This window comes from Cebidichthys violaceus, unplaced genomic scaffold (assembly GCF_023349555.1).
Source record: "Cebidichthys violaceus isolate CVI_PGR_0920_01 unplaced genomic scaffold, fCebVio1.0.p SCAF_46, whole genome shotgun sequence".
Lineage (NCBI taxonomy): Eukaryota > Metazoa > Chordata > Actinopteri > Perciformes > Stichaeidae > Cebidichthys > Cebidichthys violaceus.
Window position 1 is genome coordinate 2,155,022 of NW_027176661.1, and position 23,286 is coordinate 2,178,307.

At 40.0% G+C, this 23,286-nt stretch overlaps 2 protein-coding genes across 2 annotated transcripts; both read right to left on the reverse strand.

Moving 5' to 3' along the window:
- Positions 1-1,488: 1,488 nt before the first annotated feature.
- rps6ka4 (ribosomal protein S6 kinase, polypeptide 4) lies at positions 1,489-14,187 on the reverse strand. Its single transcript, XM_068729444.1, has 18 exons — positions 13,201-14,187; positions 11,609-11,680; positions 11,104-11,171; positions 10,543-10,693; positions 10,233-10,348; positions 9,892-9,999; positions 9,697-9,777; positions 9,221-9,324; positions 8,781-8,931; positions 8,523-8,684; positions 8,207-8,332; positions 7,279-7,412; positions 6,444-6,537; positions 6,131-6,301; positions 4,758-4,949; positions 4,439-4,598; positions 4,018-4,181; positions 1,489-3,905 (listed from the first exon to the last, which is right to left on the reverse strand). Exons 1-18 carry the CDS (start codon positions 13,286-13,288, stop codon positions 3,633-3,635), a joined length of 2,415 nt encoding a protein of 804 aa, XP_068585545.1. The 5' UTR covers positions 13,289-14,187; the 3' UTR covers positions 1,489-3,632.
- A 486-nt stretch (positions 14,188-14,673) lies between these two features.
- stip1 (stress-induced phosphoprotein 1) lies at positions 14,674-23,009 on the reverse strand. The gene is made up of 14 exons (XM_068729500.1): positions 22,940-23,009; positions 20,835-21,044; positions 20,596-20,737; positions 20,087-20,228; positions 19,608-19,773; positions 19,348-19,474; positions 18,759-18,861; positions 18,161-18,281; positions 17,919-18,015; positions 17,695-17,819; positions 17,561-17,597; positions 17,326-17,429; positions 16,608-16,783; positions 14,674-16,526 (listed from the first exon to the last, which is right to left on the reverse strand). Exons 1-14 carry the CDS (start codon positions 22,946-22,948, stop codon positions 16,454-16,456), a joined length of 1,632 nt encoding a protein of 543 aa, XP_068585601.1. The 5' UTR covers positions 22,949-23,009; the 3' UTR covers positions 14,674-16,453.
- Between the last annotated feature and the right edge of the window lie 277 nt (positions 23,010-23,286).

Below are 23,286 nucleotides of genomic sequence, written 5' to 3' on the forward strand. Positions count from 1 at the left end.
CACAAGAGCCTGAAAGTCGTGCCCAATCTTTTCTCAGCCAATTTTCAACACTGTATTTATTTCTGCTAGAATTTTCTAGAATTCTGGTTCTCAGGTCCTTCCTTCTCAAAGCAAGATATAACCAGTCCACTCAGCCTCACTCTGTATGCCTCCTCACATTCAAAATAAGTTTCAACTACAAGAGGCTCTGCAGTCACATCCGATGATTATTGTCAAAACGCAGCAGAAAATCCTCACACACCTTGAAGCTTACATTTCCTGAGTTGACACTGAATGGTCTCCACCGTAAGCATTTTTAGCGTGTTAGCATTTTTGCTAGAGCCAGGTCACACGCGCTCGCCATTAACTCAGGTAACGTTAGACGCAACTGTGCAGAGGTACAATTAATGCTAACCTCAACCATAGAAGTTTGACTGCATTGTTGTGCTTTAGTTTTGGGCCCTGACACTCGGCCAGTGAACGCAAACAATTGACTTCAATATATATATATATATATATATATATATATATATATATATATATATATATATATATATATATATATATATATATATATTCCTGGAGTGTCGGCTGAGTGCGGTGTCTCACCTGTCCGCAGCGCTCGTGTAGCTGTAAACACACCTGCAGCTTCCTCTGCCGCCGCAGCTGCAGAGTTACAGTTTGTCAACGAAAGAAAAAGCAGCAGAATCTCTCTCGTGTTGCTTCCTCACACGATTTGTCGCCATTTCTAAGTTCTAGAGAAAAGTATTGCACACTCTGGTGTTAGGTTTCAGTCCACAAATGTCCCCCCATTTTCAACCACAACCCGTCTTTGGTTAGTAAAGTAATGTTAGTTGTTTGCTGTTTAAAGCAGCAGTGTTTGCAGAGGACAGACGGCCATATCCAGAGAGGATCAGATAGAATAAAGATGCTTAGAAATCCACCCAACCCTTTCCATCTCCTGTCCTTTGTGTGCAATGTGAAATAAGCGGTGCTAGTAGCTCAGACTAGAGAGAGAGAATTTAATAAGCTTTAAAGCCTCTGAACATTACCGACTGTAGTGACTCTTTTGTAGACAGATGGTAAAATCAAGAGATTGAATAGCGGATTTAAGATACATTTGAAGAACATGGATTTTGAGTTCAGAGATGGCAATGCCTCCAAAAAGAGATACGATTGTAATATTCTGTGGTAAAACATCTCACCTTGCAGCTGAATGAAAACTATTCATGTTGGTTTGAAATTGATTAAATCACAGATTGTTTTTAACAAGAGGTTTTACCTCTCCGTTATGAAATAGGTACATTTTCAGAATGGCTTCTGTCAAATGGAAAGGTTATGAAACTTCCTGTGAAATTGATTTCCTTTGCACTTGGTACCAATAATTAAAAGTCTCACCACCAGTGTTTATGGAGTGTAGTTGGTGCTCATAATGCTCAAGCCAATGTTCCCTCCGATCAGAAGCATTCACAGAACAATGACACTCAAAAGACTCCACGCACAACCATCTATTTAAAAGTAATGTTTATTTTGCACCAACCAAAAAAAAAACTTGGTGCAAAAGATAAATTCCCAGTTACGACATCAGTGACAGTGCATCTCAGTAAAATAGTAATGCTCAAAAAAAGGAAACATTCACTACAGCAAAAGAATACCAATAAAAGCACAGATTCTTAAGTAAAAATGTAAATGTTCAAACAAACAACCTGTTACCTTATAAACAGACAAAGGCGGCAAACAACAAGGAAATAATACAGTAACTTGCAATAATGCTTCATATGGTACAGAAATATCGGTACAACCAACTTCCCAGCGCCATTCATGGTCTCACACAACCACTCTCACTCTCTCTCTCTCTCTCTCTCTCACACACACACACACACACACACGGTACACAACAAGAGCCAATTCAATCATTAATCCCATTACCACAGCATTAATATCAATTACATGTAATAAATATCAGGGAAAGCACCTTTAAAGCTGAAATGTGTTTAATTGATCAACTGTCTGTGCAACATGTTAAAAAAAGAAAAGAAAGAAAGTCCAACAAAAATACATCAGAAGACTAATATATCATTAAAATCTTAAAATCATTACATATATCTTTTTTTTTTGCTCTAAATCAAGAATGAATATATACATAACTTGCAGGATGGGCTCATCAGAACCATAATAAATTCCCGATTAAGTGTCTCATTCTGTAACATTACTTGAATTCCAAAGCCATACAATGTTTTAAAAGCACATCTGTAAAAATACATATTTGGGTGGCCCCTTACATCCCAAGTGACAAGAAGCTGAGCGTTAATAAGGGGGGAAAAATATTTCACTGTATCAAATCAGATTGTATTCGTGGGAGCCGCAGATGGCGCTGGTCTGACAGGGCAACAAAAAAAAACCTGTAATACCCTTTGAAAATTCACAAGCCAAAGGCGATGGACACATTAAACCACCAAAAATGGATTTTGCTCCAATCTACGTGCAAACACTCTTGTGCACTTGGTAGCATAAAAACATTTCAATAGTACGCTTTAGATACCGAAATATAGAAAAAACAGTTCATCTTCACAACGGATCAGCATGCTAGAAATGGTCGGAGCGGCACAATATTGCGAGCAATTTACAGCAAGTGTGACGAGAAAAACCGCACTCTGTTTCACGCGTCCTTCTGTGTCTTCAACTGCGTTTACAAGTGCTACTGTCGGGAACTGTGTTAGCACTGCGACCACTTCAAGTGTAACTCTGCAGTTGTTTGCCAAAAAAAGAAACTTTATCAGAGCCATCGACTGAGACATGCGTTATGTTTTAACAGGATCTGTAGAGTTGGTAGTGTATTGGAAGTACAACTGCTTTGCAAAGTCAGTGCCCAAAGGACTGACGCAGTTAAATCTGCATCCAATAGAGACCATTTTGACTACAGTATCCTCTGCCATCTCAAAGGTCATACATATCAAAAGCATTTCCCTCTGAGCCCATTCCTTCCAGCAGTCTGCCTTTTTTTTTTTTTTTTTTTTTACCAGTTACGCTCTCTGCAAATAGTGCAACAGCTAAAAAAAAGATGAGTGCTTTCGTGTGGCACAGCACTCGTGGCCAAACCTTTGCCGAATCATTACGCGTGTGGCAAAGTTCATTTGCCATGTGCAAATCTGTGTGTGTCCACAACGTTTATTTCGTTGCGTCGCTATAAATATGGCTTCTGCTCATTTATGGCTCCTTTTTCCCTTTGTCCCTATATAGCCAGGCACTGTTTCTTACACACAGTGAAAACAGGTAAATGTCTCATTTTTAACTTTTAGTGTATAATATCACCATACTATGGTCAATACTGGATAATAATGTTTTTCTCAAGGCCACAGATTTCTGTGTATCTTAATGATGCCAAACTAGACTTCTAGCATCTTCTCCTCCACCCATTCAAGGGAAATACAGTTTGGTTTGGGGAGAATATTGGCAAAGTTGCTTTGTTGTTAAAAGATGGAATACAATTTGTATTGAAAACTTAACACTAACCTAAACCAGTCTTTTGGTTTGTCAGTATGGTATTTTTTTTTTGGAAACTGGGTGACCCCATCCCCACTGGAGGACACTGTGTTGCCCGTATAAGCACATACCTCTTCATTTCCCTTCTGTTCTCTCGGCTGCCATTGAGGCTAGCTCTGCTTTGGGGGCACAGTTTGCTTTGGGGACACAGTTTGCTTTGGGGACACAGTTTGCTTTGGGGACACAGTTTGCTTTGGCTGCATTTTGGATGATGTTGCAGAGGCTGAGGCAGAGGAGGAAGTGGAGGAGGAGGAGGAGGAAGAGGATGAACTCCATCGGGTCTCGACACCTGTGCTCGTCATCTTCAGCTTTCTGCGTTTTGCAAGGGGAGCGTTGTCGACGCTTTTCAGAAAGAAACCCTCTCTCTTACCAAGGTTGAAAGCCTGGTGAGGGGGGGGGGGGATGACCAAAGAAAAGAAACACAATGAAACACAATGAGTTCATGTAATTATCTATTATAAGAACTTTGCCTAATTTTGTACACAATGCTGCTACCTTGTAGGTGGCATTGACATAGGTGCGGACAGTAGGCCCACTAGACTCAAGCACATCTGGAGTGCACAGAGGAGTGGTGGACATGGATGCTCCGCCCTGCAGCCAGCTGTTCTCTTTCAGATCAGAGAGTTTGAGACGCGTCTCTGGGTCCACGGTCAGTAAGCCTTAAATCAGGATTAAAGAGTCAAAGAAACACAACGACAATAGGAGAAGACATAAGGGAAGCAGACAAAACAAGCTAAAAAAAATGTCTCTGACTTCTGACGAGTGCTCCGCTCAGTGGGAACTCTCTAAACCATCCCCCATCACACAGGGCAGGCAGAAACTCCACCAAAGCGCATACTTAGTTAGTTATGTAATGTGGCCCTAATAACTAAGGCAAACCCCAAGTGTGTCCCTCAAAACATACTATATTGCATACCTTTAACAAGCTCTTTGGCGTCCTCCGATACGCCCTTCCATGCCTCCCCATCCAATGAGAAATCGCCCTCTTTAATCTTTTGCATGATGTCAGCAGCGTATGATGAGGTCATCCCCCGTTGCTCACTCTGAAATGGCACCTGGCCTGACAGCATGGTGTACTGATGACACACACACACACACACACACACACACACACACACACACACACACACACACACACACACACACACACACACACACACAGAGAGAGTCGTTAGTACTTCAGTTAGCCTTACTGATGTGACCGAATCAGCAGTTTATTTTATTTTATAAATTACCAGGATGACTCCGAGACTCCAGAGGTCGCAGGCTTTGTCGTATCCTGCACTCTCAAAAAGTTCCGGTGCGGCGTACTGCAGTGTGAAGCAGGGAGTCTGCAGGGGGGCGCTGCCTGCCGGGCACAGGCGGGCAAATCCAAAATCTATTACTTTCAGAATGGAGTCCTCCACCTCATCTGCAAACAGCACATTCTGCAAGGGAAAAGAAAAGTCATGATCACCCGCTCTTATTTTTCTTTACTCTTCACACTTGTTTTTTACTGACAGAGCAAAGACGTCTAAATACCACGAGTAAAAACTAGTACAACTAGTAAAACTACTAAATACTGCAAGTTGGTATGTTCTTGACCTAAATTTAGGCTTTACCTGTGTGAATCGCATTTCCGTGTGCAGTGCAGTACATGTGGTGCAAAGGTAGGAGTAGAGGGGAACAGATGGGAGTTTCATTAATAAAAAAAAAACGGCTTCCCAAAATTAGTTGATATCTTGGTGAAAACTAGATTAGATGCCGGAGGACAGCCACTATTTCCACAACGCTCATCTGACCAGGATTCATCATTTGGTGATTGTGTCAACAAGCGCAAGCTCAATACTTAAGAAATTTGCAGGAATTATGGAAAAATGTAGATAAACCATTTTAATTAAAACACTCTCTAACCAGTTAATGCCTTCAGATTGGCATCAAATATAAAAGTTTATGCGATTACGACGGGCGTCTCAGTAAAACACTCAAGCGTTACTAAAAGTTAATGGCTGATTCCTACCACTATCTGTCATTCACAGCTGCTCTATACTCCTTCCGTTAATTAAATCCCACAGCCATCTGAAGACGGCAGGATGTGCGTGTGATAAATCTGCAGCCTTCATTTTGAAAAGTGCCGCACGGCAGCAGAGACATTATGCACCGTTGTCCACAGTGATTACCTCAATTAAATCATGTGCAAAATGATGCTGCATAAAAAAAAAGAAAGAAAAATAACAACCCCACGCATCAAACAGGTTGGCTATAACTCTGTATTAAGCCAGTTTGTGCGAGACGTCACATGCGGTTCACAGTGAAAAATACTGAGACAATTAAAACTTCATTCTGTTCTCACTAATTCTCTCTGAGCCAATAATTCCACACGCCATGGCTTCCCTGTTAACATCTAACTTCTCTGGAAAAAATGTAATTACTTAAATGTATTTTTAATTTCAATATGATGGAATTATGAATGCAATGACTTTGGACTGACGTTTTCATACATACATGCGTGTGCACAGAACACAGCTCGGTGCCATTGTGTCATTAGAGTCGTCACTTTATTTTTTTTGTAATGAGAGACTGTATATTTGATGAATTTTATGAATCAAGTCATCGAAGCCCAGCTCACCTCCGGTTTGAGGTCTCTGTGCACGACTCCAGCCTCGTGCATGAAGCTGACTGCTGAGACCAGGCTCTGTAACAGCTGACTGGCCTCCGCCTCTCCAAAGAGTTTCTTCCTCTTTATCCTCTCCAGCAACTCCCCACCTCGCAGGAGCTCCATCACTAAATATGTGTGGTACTAACGGAGGAGAGAAAAGAAGCCTTTGAACAGCGGTTTTATTGTTACACATCGCTCAAGTTCCCATCCTTCAAAGTACACACAGTAAATGTGTTTGTTATTGCACATGTCATCCTGTGTGCGTGCGTGTCCTCCACTGTACCTGATCCGTGTACACTTCATGCAGCTTGACGATGTTTGGGTGAGTCTCGCATTGCCTCAAAGCAGCAACCTCCCTCTGGGTGTTGGCCTCCATTCTAACAAAGAGAACACAGTGTACACATGTTAACGAGGACATTCTGTGACTTCAGTCAGACGGTACAGTGATACTGTAAAGCACACAGGCTCAGAGCTATCACTAAGATGGTGGAGAAGAATCTGTTCGTTCTCTTCATATTCAATCGGGAACACAAAATCAGAAAATTTTAAAACAATTCATTACTTTGTTATTCTTTGTTTATTATATGTATGAACGCAACACAATAAAAAACAAAACACAGCTTGTTTTTGTACATTCATTTTATGTAAAAAGAAAAAGGGGCCACTGATTTGATTTAATTTGGATATTTAAAGTGGCTTTGTAAGAGTTTGGGAGCATATCCATTCAGCAGCTCACAACATGGCGACGGCTGAGCCGGCAGCTACAGTGTAACTCACTGGATGCGTGTACTGGGACAGGAATGGGAAATCTTCAGAAGCCTTGTCTGAGAATCCCGTTTCTTCAGATTTCTTCAGTATCAAAGCAAGTCATTAAGTTAGCGTGCAGCACGCAAAGAAGTCAGTAACTTCCTGTCACACAGATCTGACATATTAAGAATAAAAGAAATCAGACTCAGTCCGTGGCTCGTTAATTCAAAACCTATTTCTGACTTGAACATAAAAATCGAAGTACGATTGTTGTATTCATAATGACATGAATCTTTTCCCGATTTTGGATCCCCCAATAAAAATATGAAAGGAACAAATGGCACACGGGATATTGCAGCATCACATCTCACCTGCGGCTGACAATCTTGACGGCATACTCGTGGCCACTTTGCTTGTGTCGGCATTTCCTGCACACAGAGAAGCTACCCTCGCCCAGGGGTGGCCCATGAAGACACAGCTCATAGTGCTGAAAAAACTGGGATTCCTGAACAAAGAAGGGCTGGTATGAGTCACATTGAGCTGTTAAAAGAGATGTGCTGTGTCGCTTCTTTTCCCCTGTGTGATGGGACGTGGCTTCCAGCAGAGTTAAAAGGACCTGACTATGGTTTGCATTGACCAATATGTGACGCAAACTAAAGTCTAGTACCTGAGAAGGGTTTGCTGTAGAGGAAAATGTTTGGATTTATATGGAAATATAATTTGCATTCACACTGAAATTATATAGTGCTAGTCAGCATATCAACATCTACCCTTTATCATCTATCACTGCAATCATACTTTCTTTTATATAACGACCTATGATTCACATTTTTGTTGTTAAATAACAAAAACAAAGATTCCTATGATTTCTGGCTGAAAACAATGCAGTAGTTTTACATTGTGCAGTCTAGTTTGATGAATATCAACAAGACAAGCTGACCTTAGATTTACCATTCCTTAACAGATAGTATATTAATGTAAAAGGTTGTCAGAACACAGTCTCCTGAAAATTGTTGAATTTTTTCAATATTGCCTAGCTTAAGATTAAATATGCCAAAACATGCTGTGAAAGAAGGTAAGTTAATAGGCTAAAACAACTAGTTTCACTTCCTCTCTTCCTTCCTGTCTGTCCTAATTAAGAAACACTGCTGAGCCTTTTTTTAGATGCTATTTTACATCAGTCTATGTTACAGAAGGGCTTCCACTAAAAACCCCAAAAAATAAAAAACACTAATGCCCAAATCACCTGAACCCCAAAATGTCTTTATAAGACAAGAACCATGTGCGCCAGCGCTGTACCTCTAATATTGCACTGCGTTGGACAGAGGCTGAAGCCGGACGATCAGCACCGATATGGGATTTAACAAAGTCTCCCATGACCACGTTCTTGTTGAACAGGATGGAGGGAGCAACAAAGGAGTAACCCTAAAATGACAGAGGAGTAATATTAGGTGTATGACAAGGTAGTACACTTGAGAGAGAGGGAGAGCAGGCTACATAAAATTACACGACTTTTAAAAAAGCATGAACCTACCCCAAACACACAACTGTATTATTAGAAAAGACATCTTGTACCACTATCTGATTTATTATTAGGCGAGACAGCAAGACTAACCTGGAACAGGCGGTCAGTGCTCGGCGGTGTGCTCGCAGGAGAGTAGACGGGATCCATCCCGGTGAATTCCTCAGCAAAGTTCCCCACGTCAAGTTCACTCTTCAGCTCCGGCTTGAACGGACTCTGCACCTTCTTCTGTGCTAGGTCAGCCCAGTTCAGTCCCTGTTAGGAAACAACAAGCAGACGGAGAGAGTTATGGACGAACAGAGAAGAGGTGACAGGGGAAGACAGATATGAGAATGACAGGCAGTGGAGGACCTTGAAGAAGGTGTGTGTTTTGATGTCTCCAGACCCTCGTGGTCCAGAGCCCAGCCTCCGGTGGGGATCTTTCACCAACAACTTCCTCAGCAGGTCCTGAGCAGTGGGTCCGATCATGGAGGGGAACGGGGGATCACAGCGCAGGATACGTCTGGCGGAAGAGGGGTTGGAAAAAAAATGGTCACGGAAATAAAATAATACCCATTTCGTTGACATAGCACCCTTTACAAGATACTGTGTGACACAATCCTAGAGCAGATCTTCACTATGATAACCACATGTTTGATAATGCAATTCCAATTTGTGCTAGATAGATTAATGAGAGACCAACACTCATTTATCTCCAACACAATGTCGAGAGATAAATGATATGACCTGAGATTAAGGCAGGTTGATCATTTGAATACATGTTTTATGGAATTGGAGTCGGCAGCACTCACTTTGACACCTCACTCTGGGAGTTCCTCTCCCCCTCCAAGGTAAAAGGAGAAGCACCCGTCAGAAGCTCAAACATCAGGATCCCAAGGCTCCACCAATCTACCGACTGAAGGAGAAAGACATTAAATAAACAGATAGACAGAGAACACAATATGAGCAGATAGGGCACCCACTAGTTATTCGCCTGGGCTGTCTGTTATGATACGGATTGCCTTCCAAAACCACAAAAGTCTTGTGTCTTATCTTATCTTTGATCTAATGTATGGTACTTAGGACACCACAGTTATCCAAAGTCATCGCAGCATTTAGTCTTTAACTGCAGTTTTAATATCTACAGCGAAATGTTCAAATCACACTGGATATCAAAGGAGCAATTACTTTACAGGTCCTCACACATCAGCACTTAAAATCCTTAACGTGATCAAAACGATATGGACACTGAACACCGGTGCTTGCTGTCTTACTGTCATACATTTACCTTGCCGTGCCCAGATTTCCCCCTGATGATTTCAGGTGCCATGTACTCAATGGTGCCACAGAAAGAGTAGGTCCTTTCCTTCTGTAATGAGGACAAAGGGGAGATAAAGCGTAACCATAAAAACAAATCTTATATGAACATAATATTGAGACAGCAATAACAGATCTCACATTCCAAATGTATCTGTCCACATACCTCTTCTTCCAGAAACTCCTTGCTTAGCCCAAAATCTGTCAATACCACATGGCCTTCACTGTCTAGGAGAATGTTTTCCAATTTGATGTCTCTGTACACGATCCCAAGCTGAACGAAATACACAGGGAAAACTTAGCAGCGATATTCAAGGTAAGTGCAGTTAATGTGTGAGTATACACAGAAGATCATAGGAAACATTTTTACAAGTAAAGAAGACAAAGATTACATATCTACTGATTATTTTCAGTAATCATAGCATTACCTAACCCCGGTCAGTAGTTATAATCCCTAAACTTGTAAACGCAGCTTTACGTTATTGAGCTGGAAGGAGCAACACGCACCTTGTGCAGGTGCTCCAGAGCCAGGATTATTTCCCCAATATAAATCCGCACCGCCTCCTCAGGGAAGTGATCCCGCTGGTACAAATGAGTGAACATCTCCCCACCGCTCACGTAGTCTGTACTCACACACAGGCAAATACACAGGGAGCTTGAATAGACATAATACAACAATTATACTAAACACACAGTATGCACAAAATTGCAACAAAGTAAACAGACAAACAGTAATAGACAGAAACATAAAGAGAACATGTATTCAGCGCTTCAACACTGAGTTCTCCATATTTGTTTGCAGCATGCCGTCACTCACCCAGGATGAGATGCAGCTTGCTCTGCGTCTGGAAGGCGTAGTGGAGCGTGACCAGGAAGGGAGACTGGCGGATGTGCTCCAGCACCTGCCTCTCAGTGCGAGTGTGTTCTGTTGTCTTTGCCTTTTGAACAATAGCTGCTTTCTTTAACACCTACGGAAGTAATCAAAAATAAACTTGACATGACATCCCACCATGTGCTGGGCAGGTATTCTACCTACATTTTTGAGTAAAATCAGTGAATCATTTACGTGAAATCTAAAAGGTTTCCTGTCTTGAATTTTAAACATAGCCCAGGGATTTCAATTTGTATCCAAGGAACTGTTTTGTACGACAAAATGTATTTAAAAAAAATTGTTACGGAGCCAGGTGAGGAGGTAATATTCAGAGAAAAAAAACCTCCAATATTAAGATTACAGTGGCAAATTTATGAGAAAAACTCACATTTGCGAGATTATAAAGTCATAAATGTACGAGAAAAAAAATAGTGGAGTGAAAAACCCTGGTAATGAAAAATAGTTAATTTTGTGATATATATTAGCATAGTATAAATAGTCGCTCACCTTCATAGCGTATAGCTGGCCCACATCGTGACCGGTATTCTTCCTGACCAAAAACACTTTACCATAAGCTAGAAAGACACAAACAAATATTTCATGCAGTCGTTCGAATGTCTTCTAGTACGAAAGTGAAACTGAACTGGAATAAATGCAAAAATATTGCTGCACACCAAAATTAATCAGGTGTTGTTTTGTTGACAGAAACAGCCTCTCAGATCCCTAAGAGGTATTCATTATGGATGAGCTCTAATAACATCTAATATCATCATCTAATAAAAGACATCTACAGCATATGCTCTACCTTCAGGAAACACAGACACTATTTGCAACTCCCAAATCAGGATATGAAGGTAGAAAATGTTTTAGTTCTCAGGTATATTTTCCCTTTACAGTCTATGAAAATATATTATAAACACTTTGTCCTTAAGATATTTAACCATGTGAGGAAAATAGATCCTGCTGTTGGGGTTACCTCATACTGACATTTTACAACTGTCACAACACTCACCTCCAGTGCCCAAAACTTTGAGTAGCTCAAAGTTCTCCATACCGACCCTCTCAGTGTGACCTGTGAGGTTAGCTAGTAGCAGAAAGAAAATAACATAAGTAAAACATACAGTATACAGTATATGCACAGTTTATGTACCCTGCAAACACGGGCATTTTTTGTTTCAAAAGTATAGAAAGAAAAAAACTCTTAAAATATGCTGAATCAGCCGTCTAACTTCGAAGAGATGGCATATTTGAATTGTGAGCAAATCAGTTTAGAAAACCGCATGATCTGTGTTCGACTATCAGCATTCAACAAAAACAATATGATGGCAAAATAATAATAATAATTAGAGCTTCTTACATGTATAGTAACAGTGAAATACATGCATCGAATATGAATGTGTATTCAAGTCAATGTTTTGAATATTCACTATATATATTTCATATATATACATATATACATGTATAGATGTATACATACATACGTTTATATATATATATATATATATATATATATATATATATATACACACATATACAGACAAACTGTATATATATACACAAATACATATACAGTATACATATATACATACATATACATACACATATATACATACATATATCCATATACATATATAGTATATACATATACACATCTTTTTTCCCCCCAAATGATTCAAGAGTTCAACACAATGAGTGGAAACACAAACAAACAAAGATTCCTCTCTGAGGGCTGTGTGTCAGACCCGAGGAGCTCTGACACACAGATGCTCTGAAAGCTTGGCACATGAGTGGGTAAGATCTTAACAAAGTACATACTTTAATACATATTCACTATTTCTATTGAGAATACAATTGTGCATGTTGATGGAATTAGATGGTACAATTTGGGTTTGTGTACATTGCACTGCATCATACTGAGATGTGTTTCTAATGTTTTGTATTTATACGTAGAGAAGCAGGCATCGAGGAAACATGTTAGAAACACCTTCAAATGTAATGCAATACAATATATACAATATAACATTATCATCAGCTCCAGCCTCGGGTATTTCTTTAACCCTACAGAGTTGAATCATATATATATATATATATATATATATATATATATATATATATATATACACATATATACATATATATATACGTATATATATATATATATATGTATATATATATATACGTATATACATATATATATACGTATATATATATATATATATATATATATATATATATATATATATGTATACATATATACATATATATATACGTATATATATATATATATATATACATATATATATATATATATACGTATATACATATATATATATATATATATATATATGTATATGTATATATATATGTATATATATATATATACATACATACATACATACATATATATATATATATATATATATATATATATATATATATATATATATATATATATACACACACACACACACACACACACACACACACACACACACGTATCACAAACGCTTCCTGAATTAAATGATGGAATTAACTAGTGTACAGGGGTTTCTGGTTGCACGGTGTAAATAACGTGCTTGGGCACAAACAGTATACTCGACTTACCATTGGTGATTTGATGCTTGACGGTACAGGCCGTTTCATTTGTTTTTGCATCGGAGTCATCACTACTATCAGACGCGTCCCCGGGCATACTTTCAAGAAGAGCAATACTATAGCCTATGCAGACTGTTTAAAGTGAACTTAGTGGTCAGACGTCTTGGTATACAAGATGTTAACCTCACACTACACGGTTACAAACATCTACTGTGTCATTATGAGGAAAACAAGGATTACCGAAACGAGCGGACAGCTGTGTTTCCCAGACAATACTGCTGCCCTGACGTTAATCCCCACGCGTTTGACATCCCTGTGTTTCGCATTATTTATCTCATGTTATTGGTCGATATCGATCAGAAAACACAGGCGTGTAGCTAGTCAGATTACAGCTGTTTGCCAGCTGCTGTTCGCTTTATTTTACTATCAACGTTAGCTATGAGAAAGATAATCAGTAACGCTGATGATGTTGAGCAATTGTGTACATCTTAGTTGCAGTGACGTTTAAGTGGCTAACGTTAGCATACAACAGTTGTCAGTATTCAGAGGTTAGCTATCGTTACATAACGTTAGTAATAGCGTTAACGCTGATTTTACGCGTCATTAGACGGTGCGTAAATACCCACGACGCTAGCTTGTTAGCATGCCTGTTACAATAACAAGGTACATGTCTTGGCTAGCTGGAATGGTAGTAGCAATTTGGCAAAACTAGCAGCTAGCTAACGAATTGCTGCTGGTGCCCGTCAAAGTTTGGACGTGAGCTAACGCTAATGTTTAGTTAGCAGTGTTGACTGGCCTCTTCCGATATCAGCTGTCCAACCATGTTGGGAAGAAAAGCCCGTTTGGGTAGTTCCTTGTCTTCTTTGTCCTCACTTAGAGCCACGTTAATATTCGCCCAATTTATAAAAACATTCACATCTCACTTTATAATTGTTTTATGTCAGCGGTAAGCTAACTGCTAACACCAGGATGCTTTCGACACAACCTGGGCGACGGTCAGTCACGTGAACCCTCAGTGTGGGCGGAGCCACGATAAGAGAACTGGTTAACGTTAGATCCATTAGGTCTTCTTTCTATATTGGTTGTTGGCGATTTATTTCCCCCCCATTATAATACATTGAAGTCAAACGGTGAGCATATCTTCACCATATAAAACCAAATAATTAAAATAACGTCCAAATGGGTGAAAAACTGTGTAGGACAACACATACCAATATGCCATTCTGCAGCACCCTTTATTGTTGTAGAATTTCAGTTAACATGCATACTGTTCGAGTATGTACCTGCGTATGGACACTATCAGTTTGTCTTGCACTAGCAAAACGTTTAATTTTTGATACACAAGGCATTTATTCACCTTTGATGCCTGCAGGCTCTCTGGAAAGGGATATTTGCCAATATATAGAACACACATCTATCAACGGTACTGTGTGTCGAAGTTGACAAGCGTAATGATTTACACAATACTTTGTATGAAGAATCTCTCATTTGACTTTTTATTGGCGTGTAATGTAAGGTATTAAATTACACTGACTAAGACCGTACTATCAAATGTAGGTCTACTACTGCATTGAGTCACTGTCAACATCGTTTGTCTTACAGGAGGTATAAGTCAAAACTGACCTTTAAAATACATTCAGATACTGTATATTTCACTGTACAATTGATTTCAAATAGTACATTACACTTCTTGGGACAGTTTCTTTCACATCATGTGAGTTCCACATCATCAAGACTTTTATGTTAAAACACCCCAATTTCGGCTGCGTTTGTCATAAGTTATAGAGAAGTCCAGATACAGCAATTCTGCTGAGGTAATGTGAAAAGCTGTCACAGTTCACATTTAACATATCTGGGTCCCTCTTGGAAACCATAGCACAGAGATACTATGACAATGTGTTGACTTTGAGGTATCTGAAGCCATGTCTAATGTTAACACTTATGTCTATTTCCCGTCTGAAAATGGACGCTGAGCAGTCTGCCCACTGAGGGAGGAACAGGTAGTGACAGGTAGCAGCCGGGCTTCAGTACTCTAAGACAAGTCACCACACATTAAAGATGCATCATGAAGTGAGCCAATCACTTCATGATGCATCTTATCTCAGTTATGTGGACCCTATAACTCAACCAATAGCTGCTAATTTAGAAAGGAAAAATCCACCCTTCAAATGTCATATTATTCCCATGACGTGGAAATATTCAAGCCAGGCAAGTTGTCACATTTAAACAGCAGCGCTCTACTTTCAGGCTTGGGAAACTAATATTTGAGGCCAGTCAAAAGCATCTACTTGGACTCGAGTTAAATAAAAAAAATAAAAAAAGTTTAAACTTGATTGCCAGATCATTGTGTGAGGACTGTTGAGTTAAGTCAACTCATCAAGCTCTTTCTGACAGAGAAGTGACTTCTCCGCAGTATTCTTGTCTTACCGATACGTCAACTGGAAAAGGAGCTTCGCCCTAGAAGTTTTTAAATTTTTTGTATATTAGTTATTCAGTATAAGATAGGTGCCTTAATTGCTGTATTGAATAGTTTAATGCAACGCTAATGATCAATTTTAAATCAGTTAAGGCAAAATATCCCTTAACTCTTAATGACATTGAGTAGTGTTCTTCCAGTCCCAATTGGTTTAATTCCTGATATTAGCTGTACACAAATACTATCATCCCTTAGGCCAAAGACAGCAAAACTCAAAAAATAAGTTCAAATATTTTGGTTAAGTACAAAAACGATGGCCAACATGCTTACAAGAGTCAGGACCTGCAGCTGAGTGTCCGGCAGAAAGATTCAGCACAAAGCACCATGTTTAGTCTAAAAGAGGACCAAGAGAGTTAGAACAATGACCAATGGTGACAATTTCAATTTGTGATCTACATTACAATCTTTATTTTGAGAGTAGAAATTCTTCTTCCATTTCTTTTTGTTATATTTCCTTAAACCAATAGGAATATGTGAACTGCTTCAAGGTGGATTTCCCCTTTAAACACTGCACTGAGCCATTCAAGTTTCAGCATCTGTACTCAGGAATTAAGTTGTTTTCAGATGTTGTCCTGAAGTTTTTCCAGATGACATACAAGACGCTTTTTTAAATACATTGAAAAAGTTGTGAAACTGATTTTAAAAAAAAGAACCATAACATACACACAAAGTCTCAGGGAGACTAACGACAATATCATTTTGAATTTGAAGGCAAGAAAGGAGGATGCAATAGTCGGAGGGAGTTGCACGTTGTTCCACTGTTGTCTTGAAGTCTCTTGGTTGTCATCAACGAATGGCTATCAGTCCGATATCAATGAGTTTCTGAATCTTCTGGGCAATGACTGGATTCTTTAAGTGGCTGAGGATCAAACAGAAAAAAACCCATTAGATTCTTCATGCAGAGAGACAAAGTGACCCTAACAAGTTTTTAAAAACTTACTCGCTAAGCGCCTGAGGGTCCTTCTGCATTTGCTCAAGGATCATGCGCATGGCTGGGTCACTCATTATCTGCTGCACCTCGGGATCAGACATGGCCCTTTGCTTCACTTCCTCAGGAGTGTCGGTCCTCGTGGTAGTCTGACTGACCATACAGCGCTGAATGCCTTCTGTGGCTTCCTGAATGTGGAAAAGGGCAAGTGATGAAAAAAGTAAATTCATCATTAACCAACAATTATGTAAAACACCTAATATTCCATCATCACAGACTATTTCAAAATGTCTCATCATGTATTCAGATGTTATTTTGACAGAGAGCAGACGATCCACAGCAGGATGAAGGGTGCCTGGAGCTGCATTCACTCAAACGCCAGCACCTTCCCACAGGTTTGTCAGGAGGTGTGGATGTGTTTATTTGGGCTTTAGAACATAACCGCATTGGAAACAATTAGAACATAAAGTTTTGTTCCTCTGATTCATGGCTTTGTTGTTACTAACATTCCTTCTTTATAACAGCAATCAACAATGTGACTACATATTATATGTTTAAGAAAAGAATCAATCCACATTACTTTTTACACTACTTGAATCCCCACACACACACACACACACACACACACACACACACACACACACACACACACACACACACACACACACACACACACACACACACACACACACACACACACACACACACTGTGTAAGAACCTGTAAAATACCTTTGAGGAAGAGTCCAGCTCCAGAGCCTTCTGGTACACGTCCATAGCTTTTGTATAGTCTTTCATGGCCTCCAAGGCGGCTGCTTTACGTGTGTAGCCTTTTACTGTGGACAGATGGGTTTAAATTAGGTGTAAAATCAGAGTGACTTGTACTGAATCTAAATTATAAGAGTATTAAAGCATTACTTTATTACATGTGTAATAAATGGTAGTAACTACAAAGTTTGATACTTACTGAAGGAGGGCTCAAGTCGGATGCACTCTTCACAATCCTGACAAATGAAAAAAGATTATCAAAAGGTCTTGTTTTTGTCAGGTTAGAATCTCATTAAGGGACTAACGGAGATGCTTAGTAAGGACGCGCTGTACCTTCAGGGCAAGTTGAAACTCCAACAGCTTTGTGTAGCAGGCAGCTCTGTTACTGAAGAGTTTGGCATCCTTGGGGTTTCTCTTGATGGCCTCCGAGTAATGTTTCATGGCTACAGGGTAGTCTCCTGTAGGATGAAAAAGAGGAGTTCAGCTTTATTCAAGGTCTTGAAAGAAGAATCAAATGACAATGATCAACAAACATGCGCTACAGCTATTACGCGCACCTTTCTGGAAGGAGTCGTTGCCCTTGCTCTTCTCTTCCAGGGCTAAGTCGGGGTTGATGTACGCTAGTTTCTCCTCCTCCTTCAATATCTTCTCTGCCTGTGGAGCCAATTAAAGTTTCAAGGTATAAAATCTGGCGTACACATGCAGGTTAGAAAATATAGTTTGGCTACATTAATACTGTCTAATAATCTGAGATAGAATCCAAAAGCTTGATTCAGTGGGAGATCAGCTTGCACTGCACCTGTTGACACCTCTTCAAGACGTCGGGAGTACGATGCTCCGACAAACTCTTGTTCAGATACTGAATCGCTTCTTTGTATTTCTCCTGCTTGTAGTACGAGTTTCCAATCCTAGCCAAGGCCCTGTACAAAGAGGAGGAGAAAGGAGAAGACAGACATGTTATTACATCAGAATGACAGATCTGATTTTATTGTTTTCTCAACTACAGTGTAAAGATTCAAAACAGGAGAGCTCCTCTTTAAGGAAAAGACAGTTCATTAATAATTATGAAACAAATAACCATAATCACAACCACCTTTGTGCTCTCGAACTAAATTCTCAAGTTGAATAGACTGATAACTCAGTAATGGTAATAGAGCAACACTGCCACCTAATGGTTCTGGTATAATACAGTTTCTCTGGTCATATGCTGGTTAGCTGCATGTTGTTCCCCATCCAGATAAGAAAGTAAATAAATAAATCAGTAACAATAAGAGTCCTACAAGACCCACAAACTACCAGCCCACCCTCTAGGCTGAGTGGCAGAGTGTGGTTAGATTCACTCCAGCAAAGACAAAAAATAAACAAAAAAACAAACCAATACTTCTGGCAGAACTCACTTTGCGATTTGTCTGTAGTCTTCCCGGTTCTCTCTGCCAACATCAATGGCCTTCTCACACAGCTCTCGGCACTTCTCAAAATCTCCCTTCTCGAAGTACACAGCTGAAGGGATAACCAGAATTAGTACATGTTTAGCATTCAAAGTCTGAACTAAAGGTTATAATTGTGTCAGTTTTCAATCTGTTGGGCCAATATTTTGGTGCATTCTATATTTCGGAGCGATTGGAGCGCCTTGGTAATCACACATCCCTCTCTCCCTCTCCAGTCTGTTGCTACACTGTCATCTGTCCAATAAGACGCGATAATGTCCAAAATTAATCTTTGACAAAACACTAAAATAATAACTTCCTGAGAGATAATGTGACAAAATCACAATTCTTTACTTAAACTGAGGATCTATCTGTGGTGGTCAGCCCAGTGGCAACAACTCCAAGCAATCACAAAGGGGAGGAAAGCCAAGAACTGGTGGACAACCCACACTAATTCTGTATATAAGAAATTCTGAATTATCTTTCTCTTATGCACTTTATGGGTCAATATGCTCAAATATGTGAGGCGGGCATTTGTTGTCCGTCTGAGAATACGTACCTGCTTGATTAGATATGTAGGTCATGTTGGTGGGGTCATGTTTGATTGCTTCTTCGTAATGTTTCAGCGCTGCGTCAAAGTCCTTATTCTTATAAGCAGTATTCCCAAGTTCCTTTTCTTTCAAGGCCTAGAAAAAAATGGAAACAAGAGGATAAAAAAAAAATAAAACTCTGAATAAGGTTTCATCAGCAGACACAAAATGGCTTAAATCTTATTACATTGAAGTATAATGAATCAGTTCATCTCTTCTTCTGTTGTACCTTTCTCTTGTTTTCGGGAAGGTCTTCCTCTTTAGGAGGAGGCGGCTGAGTCTCTTTGGGTTTGGGGGGAGGAGGGGGTGTGGGCTCCTCTTCTTCCTCCATCTCAGAGAGGTTCAGTCCCAGCAGCACAGAGAGAGTGGTCATCACTCTGGGATCCTGCAGCTTCCTACAGAGCAGTCAGGCAAACAAATGCATTTCTAATACCAACAGTACTCAGGGTTAATGCACGTTTAACAAATTAACTTGAGATCATGATCTATTTATTATTTTTAGTATTATACATGCTAACAATTACTGAGACCAAACACAAAAGATGATCTTCCATGAATCCAAAAAGGGTGTACAAATACTATGTCATGTTGTACTGTCAGTAAGCAACATTTCTCAATTCTTTTCCAGACTTTTTGTGCAACGCCACCCGAAGTAACAATATTCAAAGAATGTTAATAAAGTGGACACATTTTTTAAAATGCACATACGTGCCAAGCTCCGACGGTTTGTTCCTGAGCTGCTCCAGCAGTTCTCTGTAGCTGGAATCTGACAGTAGCTCACGGGTCCGAGAATCATTCTCCAGCTTCTGATACAAGTTGGGCATGGCAAAGGGGTTCATCATTGATTTCTCTGGTGAAGCAAAAAATAAATAAATAAATACATTTTTAAAAAAAAAACCACACAATTTTATTAGTGTAATTTATATGGTCACACAGAAACACTGGTCTAGGATGAAATTCAGCAGAGCTTTCTCCCCTCTGCAACCCCCACTACTTGTACCTTGTCTGAATGAATTAAAATACTCAAAACCCAAGTGAACGGCCTACTCTCCCTCTGAAAACTTGAGCATTTGCAATGTGATTTTACTTCAGCAGACCCGTCAGCAGCCATATCTTAATCCTCCACACACGTCGGTGGGAAAAGTGACTCATACAATTTCCATTTCATATGCAACTTTTTCTGTAGAATAAAAAGACATAAATTCAACAGTTTTCACCTGCAAGCCGGGCCTCAATGTTCTGTAAACCCTCCTTCAGCTGCTGATTACTAGGCTCTTGCCGGATTCCCTCTTGGTATGTTCCTTTGGCGTCCTCCAATCGGCCAAGAAATTCCAATGCTGCAGCTTTGCGGGAGTAGCCCTGATTCATAAAATCGGAAACGTTGGAAATTGCCTTCTCAATTGTAACTCCAACATATGTTGTCAACAGTATAACGGCAGAACAAATGACATCTCACCTTTCCCCAGTCAGGCTTGATCTTGATGGTCTGACAGGCGTCCTGGAGAGCATTCTCGTAGTTGCCTTTCTTGGCATAGGCAGCCGAGCGGTTACTGAACAGGACATGGTTTGAAGGGTCGAGGGCCAAAGCTTCGGTGTAGCAACGAACAGCCTCCTCAATATTTCCTGCACTCAGTGCTTTGTTGCCCTGGTCTTTCAATGCTGAAACCTGCGAGAGAGACAGATTCAATAAAAATAAGCATTAGCTTTTTTAATCACTATTACACAAAAGGCACAATGCAAATATTCCCGATTGGATCGGACTACAGAGAAGACATCTTCTGGCAGCTTCCACTGGCGGAACTGACAAAAGAAATTGTTGAACTCAGCTGTTCATGTCAGACGGGTGCCGCAGTGATGCAGCGAGACAATGTCTTTATTTTTATTTTTTTACGTGAATTCAGTCCTCCATGTACAACCTATTCTTTTAGCCTGGCATTAAGATGACCTGGTGGTGAGGTTGGAGCCTGAAAGCAAGAAGGGGAGAATCTGCCAATGACCCCATTTATAAAAAAAAAAAAAAAAAAGAGTCAGATCCTGTCTCTGTGAGAGAGTATACAGACTGTTCTCCAACACTTCTTGTTGGTTGCCTGTTACAGTTTGACATATTATCACACACCATCTCCACAAAATGTACACACAGAGCCGAAAGAAGCACCACTCCAATAAGTGGTTCTCCATCCCATTTTCACAGGCAGAAAAAAAAACTGAGTGTTGAGTGGCATGACTTTCCCTCCCTACCACCAGACCTAACCCAATCAGAACCCCTGACAACATAAAGGTAGAACCTAGCAGGATCTATGGCCAGGGTTTTCAGTAAATACAAAGCAAGTGGTTGACTATTTTTTGTAAACTGTAAAAATAAATGTTTCTAGAACAATTTCTTTTTGATACTGTCACTTGTGTATCAGGAAGATGTATGGTCAGAAATTAAAATGGAACCTGGGAGTATATTACTCTGTAGATTTGATGCGAGAAAGCTGGTCATGCAAGAAGAGATGGAGATATTGTGGGTGTTCAAAAAGTCTTACTGACCTCTTTTGACACATCAGGAGCGTGTGCACCTTATTCACTGTCATGTTTTGCCAAATACGTTATGCCTTGTCATATTTTTTAAACAGAGCTGCTGTCTCAAAATGAATGAATCATAAAAAATAAATGAACTGCCCAGTTACAGAACTGTCTAGAACACGCGGCAGTTGACGACAATATGCGGCTGTAGCCATGACAGCAGAGCCGTGTGCATCGAGAATGATCCTCCGGTCTGAGAGCTACTGAGAACAACGTTGAAGCAGATCCAAAAATACTCCTGCAGCATGTGCTACAGACGGACTGTCGCAGTTTAACGCTAACGTTAGCTGTCGGTCCTGTGGCAAAACAATTTCACTCAGGCGTTCACTAACTAGCTTAATCACGGTTTCCATTTGTCCGTCACTTTATTCGTGGTAGCGTTCACATTGTGAGCTTGTTAATGTTAGCTGTGACACAGTTAGCGTCATTAGCTAAACAGTAGTTATTAGTAGCTTAGCTAACTCGGAAGTATCGTGCCGGTGATTTGCGAGGGGTTAGCGAAGTGCTTGGTAATATCGATTCACAGACGAGGTTGCCGATCCATACTGTGGTATTTTCGATGATAAAGCGGCTGTGGTCATGTTTAAGTCATGTGCGCTAGCTTAACAGTTAACGTTAGCTAACCTTGACGTGTGCAATCATTAATTAGCCACAGCCGCACAAACTGTTTGCACAATTTGGAATCCAGGTTAGGCACATTGTAGAGTACAGTTATCCAAAATATATGTTCTTGGGAAACAGCCTCAAGTCCATTTAGACAACATCGGCCAAACACCTAGCTACAAGACATTACTACCGGATTGACGCTAAGCTAACAAGCTAGCTAGCTGTCCGATATTAGCAAACAGTGAAGTTACAGTGTAAAGGTGATTTACTACACTATTACCCACATTTTTACAGCAAAAACACTCAAAATAAAAGGAACTCGTCAATATTTCTACGAAACGTATGTTTCTAAAATTATTATAAAGATAGTTGCATGAATGAACTCACTTTCTCCATGGTGCAAGCATGAGGTTCCTTCCAGAAACTACTGCGGACTAGCGCCTCCCCCTGAACGACACACAAGTTGCCAGTTTGGGATGTACAAAATCCGCAAACAGCGTTCCGATTTACGGCTCACAGGATTCTGAGGGGAAATAGCTCTCTGACGGAAATTTATAGATGCTGGAATAAAACAAGGATATTTTACGTTAACAAGATACTTCGCTCTCTAAACTGATCAGAGTTGGGGAACTGCAAATGTTTTAGGGACATATGAGGTTGTTGAGGACCATGGCTCGTAATGAGAAGGCAAATCTCAATACCTAAGAGTGAAAAATATGTAGGTCAATCATTAA